This window comes from Passer domesticus, chromosome 15 (assembly GCF_036417665.1).
Source record: "Passer domesticus isolate bPasDom1 chromosome 15, bPasDom1.hap1, whole genome shotgun sequence".
Classification (NCBI taxonomy): domain Eukaryota; kingdom Metazoa; phylum Chordata; class Aves; order Passeriformes; family Passeridae; genus Passer; species Passer domesticus.
In genome coordinates this window covers 7,277,306-7,291,914 of record NC_087488.1, presented here as the reverse complement: position 1 = coordinate 7,291,914, position 14,609 = coordinate 7,277,306, and the positions used below count along the sequence as shown (strand labels likewise).

General features: G+C 38.5%; 1 protein-coding gene across 4 annotated transcripts in view; it reads left to right on the top strand.

Annotated features, from left to right (window-relative positions):
* Positions 1 to 14,609, top strand: part of MRTFB (myocardin related transcription factor B) — a 66,368-nt gene that overhangs the window by 41,465 nt on the left and 10,294 nt on the right. For 3 of the 4 annotated variants that reach the window (XM_064390623.1, XM_064390624.1, XM_064390625.1), the window contains 8 exons: positions 497 to 572; positions 1,063 to 1,224; positions 1,747 to 1,931; positions 5,975 to 6,115; positions 7,538 to 7,785; positions 9,353 to 9,506; positions 11,638 to 12,660; positions 14,000 to 14,155. In XM_064390623.1, the coding sequence (XP_064246693.1) occupies positions 497 to 572; positions 1,063 to 1,224; positions 1,747 to 1,931; positions 5,975 to 6,115; positions 7,538 to 7,785; positions 9,353 to 9,506; positions 11,638 to 12,660; positions 14,000 to 14,155 (2,145 nt within the window). The remainder of the gene's footprint in view (positions 1 to 496; positions 573 to 1,062; positions 1,225 to 1,746; positions 1,932 to 5,974; positions 6,116 to 7,537; positions 7,786 to 9,352; positions 9,507 to 11,637; positions 12,661 to 13,999; positions 14,156 to 14,609) is intronic. The other variant, XM_064390626.1, reaches the window with a different exon arrangement.

Sequence of the window (14,609 nt, the reverse complement as noted above, 5' to 3'; positions counted from 1 at the left end):
GAGTCATTTTTGTGATACTGAATTCTCTGAGTACATGGAAAATTCTTACCATTACAGTAATAATGTGTGCTTTTATTTTGGGAGAATTCATTAAAATAAAATATCAAATCTGAGAGGAACTTCTCTGAGCCTTCACAGATCAGTGGGGATTAAACTTATGGGGGGTTAAAACATGGGGGGTTAACCTCCAGTTAAGGATTGGATACTTGGGGAAATTATGCTTGTGCAGTTTTTTCTGTGGCAAATCTATACTATAGTGATTATGTGGTGGTGTGGGATCCACTTCCCATCTTGTTTGGAGAAGTTGGAAATCCATCAGCCCTGCTTAACTGCTAGGAAAACAGAATAAAGCAAGAGGAACCCCTCTACTGTCTGTGTTCTGACCCCCATCTGAATGAAACTGCAACTATTCATTGACTGGATGTGGGTGATTTGTCAAACTGCTTTGAGTTTTTAAGTGAACAGCAGCTGATGGTGTTTCCTCCTTTCTTTTAAGACTGAAAATTTCCTGAAGCACAAGATCCGGAGCAGGCCGGACCGCTCGGAGCTGGTCAGAATGCACATCCTGGAAGGTACCTGCCAGCCCTGCTCAGAGTGCTCACAGCAGGGACCTCTGTGCTGCCACTTATCTCCCTGAATGACACTGATGGGAATTATTCCTAAAGGGTTATCTGCTCTATTTCTCTACTTCTGCACTGTCTGTGGCAGTCTGTATTCTAAATCTGTATATTAGACAATCTGTGGCAGTGAAGGTATTCTCAGCAGTGTATTTGTTTGCTATTACATATTTTTCTTGACCTATAGTGGTAATTATAGCATAGGGTCTGTACATGGAGTGTTTCTATTGCTTCAGTTTCTACTCATGCCCTAAAATGACCTGATAGCCTTGTACTCTGCCCTGGCCCTAAAGGACCTTTAACAAATGTGACTGTTATCCTGTTACCTGTTACACTTGGCTGCTTTTGATATAAGTGGAATGCTTATTGCAAAGACAAGACAGTGTTGTTTGTCATAAAATCAGGGAACAATTGGAACATTATTTGAATCAATATATCCTTTTAGAGACCTTTGCAGAGCCTTCACTACAGGCCACTCAGATGAAACTGAAGAGAGCTCGGTTGGCAGATGATCTGAATGAGAAGATTGCTCAGAGACCTGGCCCTATGGAACTGGTAGAAAAAAATATTCTTCCTGTAGACTCCAGTGTTAAAGAAGCCATTATAGGCAAGTAGAAGTCCCACAGCTTCTGTTTGTGATCTATGTGGCTTTGTGGAAAATAAATAACTTAACTCTTGAGGGTAAAGTTCACTAGAAGATAACATATGCTAAGTTTATTACTACTTAGTCTTTCAGCTCTTCTGAGACCTAAACTTTGTTATAATTTAAATAAAGTAATCCTATTTTTACATGAAACTTTGAAAATACATTTTTTAAAATAAAAATCATTACAAAGTAATCAAACATCTGTAGCCATTGCTCAGCCTGTCGTAGGTGTGCACACCACATCTGTTGAACGTACCTTTTAAACTCTTACCAAAACCACTTGTGCTCCACACTTGGTTTTATTGATTCCTTGAATATAATTTAATATGGCTTTCATATAAAAAAAACCAATAAATACTTAGGTACCATGTTTAGACTGCTGAAAACTGATCATTGTCCAGCAATTAGCTGATTCTGCATGAATGTCTAAATTCAATTTTTACACTTAAAAAAACATTGTTTCTTTGTCTGTAAACATTTTAGCAGTTGGACAAGAGAATTATCCTCAAGCTTTGGATGATTTTTCATTTGATGAAGACAGCAGTGATGCTTTATCACCAGATCAACCAGCCAGCCAGGAATCCCAGGGTTCAGCAGCTTCCCCTGGTGAGCCAAAAACAAGTGACTCACCCTCACCTATAACCCCAAATGCTGCTACATCAACACAGGTACAGTTTTTAAATGTTAAGATCTTCACAGTATGGTTTTTGGTCTGGCACTGTAGAAGTGGGCATGGCTTCACATGGAATGAATACATCTGCTGCCACAAAGGGTTATCTGGCTTAGCTGGTGGCAGTGATGAAATTCCCATAGGCTGCAGTGAAGCCATAAATTCCCTGAAATTCATTATGACCCACAGAAGATCTGCAGCTTTCCCAGAAGTTGTTTAAAAGGTCATAGCCATGGTTTACTCCAGCTGTTATTGATTACTTAATGTCTGTCTTCCTTCTGGGCAAGGTCTTGAACTCATTTAGAATTAAACTTAGCTGAAACAACAGTTGACGTCAGTTCCATTATCTTCAGAAAGTCCATAAAAAAGGTTTCCCACATAATTTAAATATTCTTTCCTATAGTTTTAAAATACTGCCTGAGGAATTTACTATTTAAGAAATCAAAATAACAGTTATGTTGATTTTTCTGAGGTTTTTAGTATTTTCTCAAGGTACTTGCAAAGAAAGGAAAGTAACTGTCACGGCAGTTAAAATGTTACCTTTATAGCAGAGCATTTAAATGTGTGAGGATTTAGAGAGCTGTGGATTTGCTCTTTACTGCAGAAAGTAATGTAGAAGTCAACTGTGAAATAAAGTAAAAAAGAGATAGCTCTTGTTAATGCTCCAAAGACTATATTGTCTTTTTGATCATGGACACTTGACAGCTGAGTGGTTCAGGATCTGGTATTACTCTCCTTGGTTTTCTTATTACCACAGTAGATAGAAAAAGTATTGTAAAGTTCATATGCAGGAACAATGCTGGACACAAAGTACAGCACATCCATTTTATTTCATTGTACTCTAACATACAGATTAAAATACGAGTTGGATTTCACATAGAGAAGACATAATTTGTGTTGAATAAATTGAAAACAAACCACATTAAATTAGATTCCTGAGTAAGGAATTAGTTTCCTAATGAAGAGTTAAATAAAAATACTCAGAGCAATACATGCCAAAAGCTTTTCAAGTAAGAAGCATAAGAGAGATCTGTGATTGCAGAAACAAAAAGTAAGGCACTTGAACTTGATTGAAAAAGTGCTTCAGATAGAACTTTAAGCCTTTGCTTATGGATTCCATGTCACATTACAGCCACTGCTGTGCACACATCTAAAATGAGAAGTTGTTCTTCTGCAGAATAAAACAGATGCTCACCTTGTTGTTCCTTTTGAATTGAAGAATAACAGCACAGCAGGTCTCTACAGGAGACGTGTCTGGGAATGGCTCCTTTATTCTTTTAATTTCCTCTGATAAAGTTTAAATTTTATTACAACAAAAAAATACAAAGAAAGTTTTGAATGAAGCGGAGTGCAGCCAGAGTTCTTTTAAAGGCTTCCTCCTCCACACATTTCCAGACATCAGAGGATGTAACATAATTTTGAGAACCTTCAGCTCTTGTTGACTGATGACCTGAAACTTGCTTTAACCCAGTCTACTTGCATCTGGTAAGGATTAGGCATTTTAGTCATACTCTAAACAGATCAAGTTGGGGTATTCACAATTCAGAAGATATTATATAGTTATCTTCAAAACAGCTGAAGAATTTTGCTTGATAGCACAAGAATGACTGTTTCCTTAATATATTCTCTGTAGCTTGTACACCTGCTAGATTCTTGTTGGCATCTAGCAGAAAAGGTACAGAAATCTTATTATTTGGAAGAGGGATCTGTTCAAATTAAATAATGACTAGTTTATGAAGTAATCAAGTGAAGAAGTCAAGACCCCTTAAATCTAAGTTTTTGAATTTTAAAATAAATTATGTGCATGGTTCGTTGCCTCATGTAACACTTGCAGGTAAAATTGGAAAGTCTGTAAAAAGCTTTTTGTGTAGGTTAGGATAATGACTAGTGTAAGGAAAAACAATTTACTCTCTGGCAAGAGGAAAGTGTTTAACACCATGATTTTCACACAATGTGAAAGAGGTAATTTGGGGTTTTGGTGGTGCTTTTTTTTGTTGTTGTGCAAGTCCAGAAAATAACAGACACTGTGTGAGATTTCAGATCCTTTCCAGAGCAAACACTTTGAAACCTAGACATAAAAATAGAGACATTTGTATCTTCAGCCTGCCACCATAAACTGACAGGATCCCAGGACAGGCATGTGCACAGTGACGAGCAGGGCATGGTAAATCTGCTGTTCAGTAAAGCAATTAGAGCTGTTCCTCTGTGTGGCTGCAAGACAGAGGGATCAAACCCACTATTCAGTTTTGCTGGGTTATGGGAAGGCAGCTGTAGTTGCCTCTTGGCAGCTGATGATTGGGAACACAGCAGGATGTCTAAATGAAACGCAAAGATAAAATGGAAATCTATTACAAATTAATTGTAAGCAAAAATCTGAGAGCTTTGTTCATGCAGACTGGCACCTTGGGAACTGCTATCCTAGAAATACCAAAGAACCAGGACATAAGTTGCAAAATGAGTATCAAGTTAAGCCCTTTGTGGTACAATCTCATAGAAAAATATGAAAGGAAGGTACAGGAAGAAATGAAACAGAAAGAAGTACCCGTCGGACTTTATTATAATGCAAGTCTTGGAATTCATTTGGAAGAAAAAGAATGTTTATTGATAGGAATATAAAGAAAGGGCTTTTATAAAAGGAGAATTGTACTAGGTGATCTAATTGCTTTCTTAAACAATGGAAGTGCAACTGATGTCATCTGGCTGGATTTATTACTGGATGATGTTAACCACTAGGAAAATGAGGATGGAGATTACCAGAAATGAGACAGAAAGAGGGAAGTCCTGGGCTGAAAGGAAGCTGGTACCAGTGCTCTGTGGGAGTTGATCTGGGACATTCTGGTTTCATGTTACTGTTACCTTGACGTAAGAACAGGTTACCTAACAAAAGTAGGAAGGCGTAGTCAGCACACAGTTGGATCGTTATTATGCAAAAAGAACTGGTTGGTTTGGCTTTCAGGAGACAAATGCAATTCCAATAGAATGAGTAGTTCTTGGAAAGAAAAATACACAATGCCCCTCTTTCCCATGACAAAGAAATGTGGAAACCTGGGGACTCTTGACTCAAGAGAAAATTGAGGAGGAGGAGTTGGGATGCAGTGTTCAGCAGTGGAGTCAGGGAGCTGCTGTGGATATTCTGTGTAAAATTGGAAACCTGTCAGAAGAGATGATTCCAGTAGAAGTGCTAATGCACTGTAAGGATGCAGAGAGACCCTACGTGGAATGTCCTGTACATTTTCAGTTACTTATATTCAAGAAAGACTTAATGAAAACTGTTAGCAGAGTTAACTGTAACAGGTAAAAATAATCAGAGAATGAAAAATCTGTTTGTGAGAAAAGAGTAAAAATTTCTTTGTGTGTCTAGGAACACAAGGACTGAGATAGGTTTATGTAGAGCCTATATTCCATCAGAGGGATATTCACCACAGGAGGAAATAATAAGGTTTCTTTAAGACTTAAAATCAAAAACCAATTTCAGCATAATAAAAATTAAGCTGAGCAAAGTTTGGGTTTACACTTCTGCTGGCATAAGATACAGAAGAAATGCACCTCCTGGAAGGTCAGAGGTGAGGTTCTGTGAAAATACCATAGGAAGGGTGAAAATACACCTGCTGTCCTGCTGCGTGATCATTCTGAAACAAGAAGTTTGTTTGCCTGTGTTGAAGTTTGACCTTTATGAAAGCAATGCTTTTCTGACTGTGGGTGGTAAGACTGTCCTTGTATTCACAAAAATCTGACTCCACAGAGAAAAAATATTGAAGGCCTCAATTTTATAGTAATAAAGTAATGTTTTCTTACCTAACAAAGAAGTCCAAGTAAGAAACCATTTTATTTTATTTGCTGTGTTTGAAGTGTGCCAAAATGTGCCCTTATAGAATACTTGTACACATGTACAGGAGTTTGGTTTTCACCATTCCTCAAAAAAAGTATTTTGTGAATTTAACATGATAGTAAATTGTCTTAACTTTTTCACATTTTTTCCAGTTACTCAGGCGGTCGATGTTTTTAATGTTTCTCTTTTTCCTTATATTTTTTTAATACTAGTATCCACCTTTAACCTCTCCAGTTCCTGAATTCCTCAAAACTCCCTCTACAATTGAACAGCACGTGACTCGTTCCACTGCTGCAACCACCCTGACCACAACCACTGTATCTGCAGCAAAGCCTGGGCCAACGTTAGTGAAGGTGGGTACCTGGAACTGTGGCCCCTGAGGACAACATTCTTCATCTGTGTCCCAAACACACAGTGCTGTGTTTAATGGAAAACTACACAAGTCAGCTTACAGTGCCTGAAGCTAAGAACAACTTCTGCTGCTGTTCAGGGGAGCATACTGGGCTGGTAACTGAAAGCCTTTGTGTGTTAAGGTCAGCCAGTAGCCCAGAGACCAGCTCATTATTCCAAGAGGTCCTCACAGTACAGCTGACAAAAGTTTTCAGGCAGAAATGTGCATTACATAGCTATGAAGTTTTTAAGAATAAGGACAATAGGCTTTTGCAATACAGAGTTTCTACTTTCTGTCTGCCGACTAATGTAGTTGTGTATGGAGGATAGCTGAACAGAGGAGTCACTGCATTCATAGTCTGCCTGTAACCAAAGTGATGAACAGCATCGCTCCTTTTCCACAACTATTTTCTTAGTTGGTTTCATGTATGAGCAGAATGCATTGTGAGGGAGAAGTTACTGTGTCCTTGCTGAAGATCAGAAGAACATACTCAATTCTCTTTTCTGCACTGACTTAGCCAGCAGCATTGAAAACCCTTTCAAATACAGTTAGAGAGGGATTTCTTTTAGATGTCCATAATGTTTCATTTCAGTAACTTCACTGTCTTCAGCTGTGTTAATGAATATATGTATGTAGACTTCTACTTACCTATATGAAATTAACTCAGTTAAATGTACAGGGATGACCTTTGGCAGTCACTTTCTAATATAAGTTTGGCTGTATCTTTTGAAATCACTGGATATGTACCAGCTTACTTAATGCAGGACCTTAATTCAGATGTGCCCCAAAAGAGGCCATCTATGCAGTGAACAGGCTGGATCAACACAGCATTTCTGCTTTGATACCTTCTGTATATTAGGTAACTGCCTTCAATTTTTCCCTCAAAATAATTTCAAAGAGCTTGTAAAGGAAGAGAGTTTTACCACTTGAGCATTGCTAATGAAGATATTGCTGCCTGTAATTTATAGAAGGGTCTGTCCATGCTTTTGATCTAGACCTCTAAGTACCTCAGATGTTTACAGATGGAATTTAGAATACTGGCCTTTACTTCAACAAAATGCTGAAGTGTCTTTGTACTTACCTGCTTAAGAAGAATGCCTCTTTGCAATGACAGGTCATGACTAGTAGAATCCCTTAGCTGTGCCACCTTTAAAAAAACATTCACAAACTAAAATTTGATGACCCCTACTTGTGTAGGAGATAAGCCAGGTGGAGTGTGTTAACCTTCCAAGGATGGTTCATTTGGGGATGTTTTCAAGGGCAGTTGTTTTCAGCAGCTCTCTACAGTAAAAGTGCTCTGGTATGCTGCATCTCTGAGCCATGCATAACTGCTTTAAGTGACATCTGTTATGGTTTTGTTTCAATCTTTTCCATCCATAAACAGCAAAGCCACCCAAAGAACCCAAATGATAAACATCGGAGCAAGAAATGTAAAGAACCTAAGCCAAGGGTGAAAAAATTGAAGTATCATCAGTATATTCCACCTGATCAGAAAGGTGAGAAAAATGAGCCACAGATGGACTCCAACTATGCTCGTCTGCTACAACAGCAGCAACTGTTTTTGCAGCTGCAGATCCTGAGCCAACAGCAACAACACTACAACTACCAGACAATTCTACCTGCACTGCTGAAGTATGTGAAGCATTGTTTGTGTCCTTTTAAGAAAAAAAAAAAAACATATACATCAGTTATAGGCTTAGGGCTTTAGAAGTAAACATGGTTTGCAAACATTAAAGAGGCAGCTGGAACCCAAGAAAACTTTACATGGTATTATGCATCACTGTGGGTATTACTCACCTTATTTAACAAGGTGGTGAGGTTGTTCTCTTGTTAAAATTATCCTGAAGTCTGAAAAGCCTTGAGGTGGTCCTAGTTATTTTTATGTGACATGGAAACAGAACATCTTAGCTGTCAGATGTGTTTTTTCTGATCAAATGCATATTTGAAAATCAAAAGCATTTGTGCAAAATCAAGAAAGTTTTGACACCATTTTCACTCAAATGTGAGATAGGCAGAGCAGGAGAGAAGCTTGCAGACTATGTCTTTAACAAAGACATGCACTATTCCTGTGGGTTTGTTTATTTTTCTTTACATCAAATTCACAAACCACATTCTTGCAGTTTACAAATAAGACATAACAGTCATTTTAAATTTGATATGTGTGTTGTTTATATCCTCATCTCTAATGCTTATATGAGTTCCTCATTAGTACTGATCTTTAGCACTTAAAACAGTGAGAAGTTCACTCACTGATTTATAGGTAGAAGCAGTCAAAAAAATAAATCTTTAAAGAGTTGCCAGCATCCTATAACAAAACAAGAAGTTGACTATCTGCAGTTTCACTATCACCATCTAAGACCAGTCCTTTCCTAGAAGTCCTTAAAGTGTATCATGCCACAGTCACACAACCCTAAATTCAAATTGACTTTCAGCTATTTTTTTAATGAGTTTTCACTGACTTCTTTTTCTTCAGCAAGTGAGGCTAGAAAAGTTAAAGCTACCATCTGTGGTTGTATTTTTAATTACCATGTATCCTAACATTTGGACTGGCGATGTTTCTGCCTGCTTGCCCACGCTTCTTATGTTCCATTTACTGACATTTCAGAAACATTTCTTCATAAATCAGCTGAACGAAATAAAAGAGCTGACTTATGGTACCTAGTGTAAATGGTGGCATTTTTAATTTTTTACAATTACTTCAGAATCTTTATATGAGATTCTTGAGTACAGCTGATGAAAATGCATCATCTTCAAAGTGAACTGCTTTATGTCAGTCCGTACTGTGTGTGAACATTGCACATCTATGGAAGGGTTGAACCACAGAGTTCAGTATTGGGGGGTGGTTACTGATGCCAGACAAAAAGTTAACTAATTGCCCGGGCTGGTGACTAATTTGTGTAAACAGTTTGCAGTCCGTAGTGTTCTTCAGAGATACAATGACAATAATCAAAACTATGAAGCATAAATTGGTATGCTTAAATGCAAAACCAAACAATAGCAACATACTACTCTGTTTTCTTGTCTGGTTTGTTTTACTGAAAATACTTAACAGTAATGTGTTAGGTTAAGCATGGATTTGTGAAAGAAGTTAATTTGTTCATTAGCTTCACAGACATAAGATTCAGAATCACAGCCTCTTGATTGAAAACATGATATATTTAGCATTGACATTCTTGTCCCTCTTTCCTATTACTTGAAGGCCACTGAATGACAAACAGAGCAACAATGGGAATTCACCACTGAATACTTTGAACAACAGTACACCAACATCAGCTGCCAGCTCACCAAGACAGAACAGTAATGTTCCTAGCAGGAAACCAGGTCCTCTGCCTTCAAGCTTGGATGACTTGAAGGTAAAAGATAAGAGGGATTTGTCCATTCTTGTGCATTACTGTAATTCATAACTTGTGAACTGTTACTGTTGAGATTATGCCTGGTGATTTGTACCAATGAAAACTGTCCTTTCCTCCTAATTGGGTAGAATAAGATTGTCAAAGTTTTCATACAAAACTCTCCTGGAAATATTTGATTGCTCATATGCATATGTTCCAGAGCTGACATTTCCTTCCCAAAGAATTAGTAAAGGAGGAATTTCAGACACATTGTATTGGTTCCTCACTGTGACACCTTGGGTAAGCTGTGAGGTTCACTTCATGTGAAATTTCAGCTCAGGCAGATTTAAACACAGGAGCAGTAATTTCCTCATGACAATTTCAGTGTATCAGTGATGAGGTTTAGTTAAGTAGTATAAATTAAAAGATGCCCTAATAAAAGCATACTCTGAGAGGTCACTGCTAAAAATACAAACAGAAATAAGACTGTAAAAGAGAGAACAGAAAAGATCTTCTTACAAGAGTTCAACACATCTGAAAATGTACACTACATTCCAAAGTTTCCTGAAGTTAACTGTGTGGACTGTTCAGGTTGCACTATGAGGGCATTGCATAGGATCGTCTTCTTTCTGAAATACATGACAAGGAATAAAGAATGTGAGGGACAAATCTGAACCTGCTTGTGGGGGTTTAGGATTCAGCAGCTGTAGGAATGTGCCAAACTTCAGCAGCAGCGTAGGGACATCTAGTGGGCAATTAATTCCTTTCTCTCTGCCTTTACCAAGGTTTGTGAGTGGTGGGAGGGAAGATTCTTTTAGATTTGAAGGGATAAATAGAAGAAATTTCAGAAGATTGGATTCTCAAGACAGTAATATATTGTCCTAAGTTAAAGCCAATCTTTTAATATTAAATAAGTCTATAAAATGCAATTTAAACAACAGCATTTGAAATCAGTTTTCCAGTCTTTAAATTTTTGACTAAAAACTTACAAAGATATTTAAGTTAATACCTGGAATTGTGCTTTGCAGTGATTAAAGCTGTTCAATTACCTATTTCTGCACAATTTATTGGTATTCCTGCTGATGTGGTAACACTAACATAAGCTTTCCTTGCAGACCTGCTGGTGGTGGTTTTACCACTGAATCAGCTAAATCAGTTGTTCTGAGTAAGAGTTCAGAAATGAATTGTTGAAAAAGAGAAAAATTAGAACACACTCTCAAGTGCAAAGGGTACCAGACTGGGGGAAATAGCTGAGTCATTGGCTAGGGAGTTATTTAACATAAAATTGCTGTGGGTTTTAGAGATGTAAAATGTATTGCTGTGACTTTTCATCATTTCCAAATCCAAAATACCTCCCAAGTGAAATTCTAGGCTGGCTGAGTACTGAAATACTACTGAGGCCTTTTGTTCTGTTAGAGGTAGCTCTAATATGCAGGGAGCCCCAACCCTGCAGTTAGCTGTGGTGCATGTTTATGATAAACAGAAGTCATTCTTTGTGACTGCTTTTCTTTAACTGGTATTTTGAAGCATAGAATCAATTTACACTCAACACATTTGCACTTTACTTTGTCTGTAAGTTTATTGGAAAAAACTGAGAACATTTTTCTGTCAGAAAGTAATTTTGGCTGCTTATACTGTTTTTGAAAAGGAAACCAGATGACACATAGGGTGATTGTTTGGTTGCTAATTAGCAAGAGAGCCTTTTGTGTTCGATGGGTGCTGACCTGATAAAGTTTCTCAGAAACAGATCTGTCTGTCCTGATGGTGTAACACAGGGGCTCAGCGTGCTGCTGTTCACTGCTTTTATCTGCACTGCTGCCATTGTCTGCTGGTTTGCTTCAGATGTTTTTAGCTCAGATATGGAGCTGTAGGTGCATTTTTCCATGTTGAATATTTATGAAAAAACATAATTAGTTTGCTACTATTCACTGTACAACTAAACACTGCTACGATTTTGGCCACTTAAACACTGAAGTAAGTAGGAGGTCATGGAAATGTGTTCATTGATAATGCATGCTGTCAGAACCCAGAGGTTTAATAACTAGCAAATAGGCAAATGAAAATAATTTTCATTATTAAGCTGTAGTAAGAATGCATCTAAGTTTTTGTGTTTTCTTTTTTTATTGTAGTGTTTTATTTTATTTTATTTCAGGTAGCAGAGCTTAAAATGGAGTTGAAACTGAGGGGATTACCAGTGTCTGGAACAAAAACAGATCTTATTGAACGTCTGAAAACCTATCAAGATCTTAACAACAATGGGGTTGCTACAAGTACCTCTGTGACAGTGACCACTTCTAGTGGGGCCACAGGTAGCACTGGGGAAGTGACTGTGGCATTTCCTGTTACAACAGTAAATAAACCAGTGGCTAATACGACATCCAGCTTCCCTCCAGAAAAAGCATCTACTGAAGCTGGCAGCAAAGCAGTAAATACTGAAATCATCAGCTCTCCCCTGCCTATATCTCCCTCTCCCTCCGAACAGTCGAGTCTAAGCACAGACGATACGAGTATGGCAGACACTTTCCCAGAAATGACCATGATGTCACCATCCCAGTTCCTCAGCACTTCACCACTGAGAGCAAGCACAAACGAGGACAATCAGAATCGCAGCAGCGGAAGCATCTCAGCCGTGGAGTTTGATGTAGCAGAAAAGGACCGCAAGCTTCAAGAAAAAGAAAAACAGATTGAAGAGCTCAAAAGAAAACTGGAACAAGAGCAAAAACTTGTGGAAGTATTGAAAATGCAACTTGAGGTTGAAAAAAGGGGACAGCAGCAACAGTCTCAGACTTTTGGTAACTCGGCTGCTTTGGAACAGCAGCAGTTCAGTGCTGCTGTCAAAGATGAAACTGCCCCTGCTGACTGCTCAAGTACCAGTCAATCTGTACCCGCAGGCAGCCATTCCTTAGGACAGTCAGTGTACACCGCTGGCCAGAATCCAGTTGCCAAAAAGGCAGTTGTTATCAAGCAGGAGATACCTGTGGCCAAAGCTGAACCTCAGAACGCCATTTCTCAGTTTTATGTTAGTCCACAGAGGCAGCCACAAACTGCAGTTGTTGCCCAGCCTCAAGCTTTATTAACTACCCAAGGAACTGCCCAGCTGCTCCTCCCACTGTCCATCCAGGCTCCGAATGCTGCTACTGCAGTGCAGTTACCAGTTGGAAATATCAAATTGCAGGTAAGGGTGTTTCTATTTTTTTATCACGTAACCTGCATGGCAGTATTTCATAACTTAGTGTAAATAGGTAAATGTACTGCTTGTAAGATTAACTTAAAAATCAGGCTTAGCCTGTTTCTACTTAAGGGAAACAGTAGAAAAGCTTGAGCTGATCTTGTAATACCTGCTTCTGATACTTGTTTCTTTACAACTTCTGTTCCTAGATACTCTTTCCTGAAAAGCAATTGCCTTACCATGTACTGCCTCCATGCACAATTTGATTTAAAGTAGCATATACCATCATTTTGTTAACTGCAAATTGTAATAGAGAGCTACAGTCTCAGTACTTTATTTTGACATAGCCCTGTTTGCAAAACATATGTGAACTACGTTGTGTGGTGGTGCTTCAATACATTTAAAAATGTGAATGCCAGGTTGTAAAACTCTCCTGTGGACTTAGAAAAAGAAACCATGGTTATGCAAATATTATTTCTAGGCTGATTATAGGTAGTGAATAAATACAGCATAAACCAAGACAGGCTGTATATACAGAGGTGTAGGAGTAATCTGACCAAGCTGAATCAGTGTAACCTGTTGGCCTGAGGTAGAATGAAGCAGTAATGCACTTCCAGTGGCATTGTTGGAACATCCCCTGCCACCCATCATGGCAGCCAAGTGCTCTTCCAGCTGCAGTGTGTCCCTGGCTGTTGTGCATGCTGTGGGCCTAGGCTTGCTGCAAGCCTGTGCAGCAGCACATCCAGCAGCCTTTATGAGGGGTGGCAAGTCTGGGTGAGGATTTGCACCCAGTCTGCAGTGCAAGAACTGTTCTAGGAGCTACACCCAGCTCTCCACCTGAATTGTTCTAAAATCCTGCTAGAATTCTGTAACAACCTTAAGCAGCTTGTCCAGGTATTTTACTTCACCTATACTCCAGAAAGTTTTCCACTATCACTTAAAATTGTTTTTCATGAGGTTAGACACACTTCTTGCCTTTCACTGGCCATTAAAAATTACCATGGTCTTAAAAGCAACCTTTTTCTTGCATTATCAGTTTTGTCTTCTGATTACTCAAGGCAGTTCTTACAGTCCTTTCTTACTGATATCTGCTCTCTCTGTCCCCTTTTTTTTTTAGCATTTCTGCTGGGCTCTCTCCAGTTTGTCTTTGTCTTAAACTCTGTTGGCAAAATAAACATCACCTTTTAGCTGGGAACTCCCCAGTACCAAACATAGTAACAGTTCCCACTCATCCCTCCCAAAATACATGTTACTGCTATTCTGCATAAGGCGTGCAATAGATTTTTACATTATGTAACTTACTGTGAGATACAAATAATTCAAATATTTTATCTTCGTCCTTTAGGCTCAATCACAAGCTGGAATACAGACCCCATCACAAATACCTGCTCCTATTTCTTCCTCTGGCCTGGTGCAGACAGCACCTCAGATGCATGCTCCACAATCAAAACAAAATACCATCACGCAGCACGCACTTGATCAGACCCAACAAATCAGAAAGGTTTGTGGATAGCAATAAACATTAAGATAAATACTTGTATAATCTAGTTCTAGGCAGTACTTTTAGAATCTTTTGTGTGTCATCTGTGTTATATACAAATGATCAAGTCACCTAACATCTGTACCATATTTTTCTAAGTGATACAATGGGCTTGTTACTCCTTCTTTTTCCAAAATTTTAGTCCGTGCAGGACTTTATTTTTCAGTTGCAAATAAATACATTGTCTAAAGACTTTTTATCTCAGTGGTACACTTAAGGCATGACTCTTACTACTACATCCTTCCTCATGCTTGGCACAAGTGGTGTGTACCAGGTGTATTCCAGTCAGTTTCTCTGATTTGCCACTGGCTCTGAATGGGAGATTCTCGTAGAATCTCTTAAGAGAAAGCTTTTACTTACAACTTCAAAGATTTATTCCTTTATAACCAGTTAATTCCAGTTAACCAGTTAATTC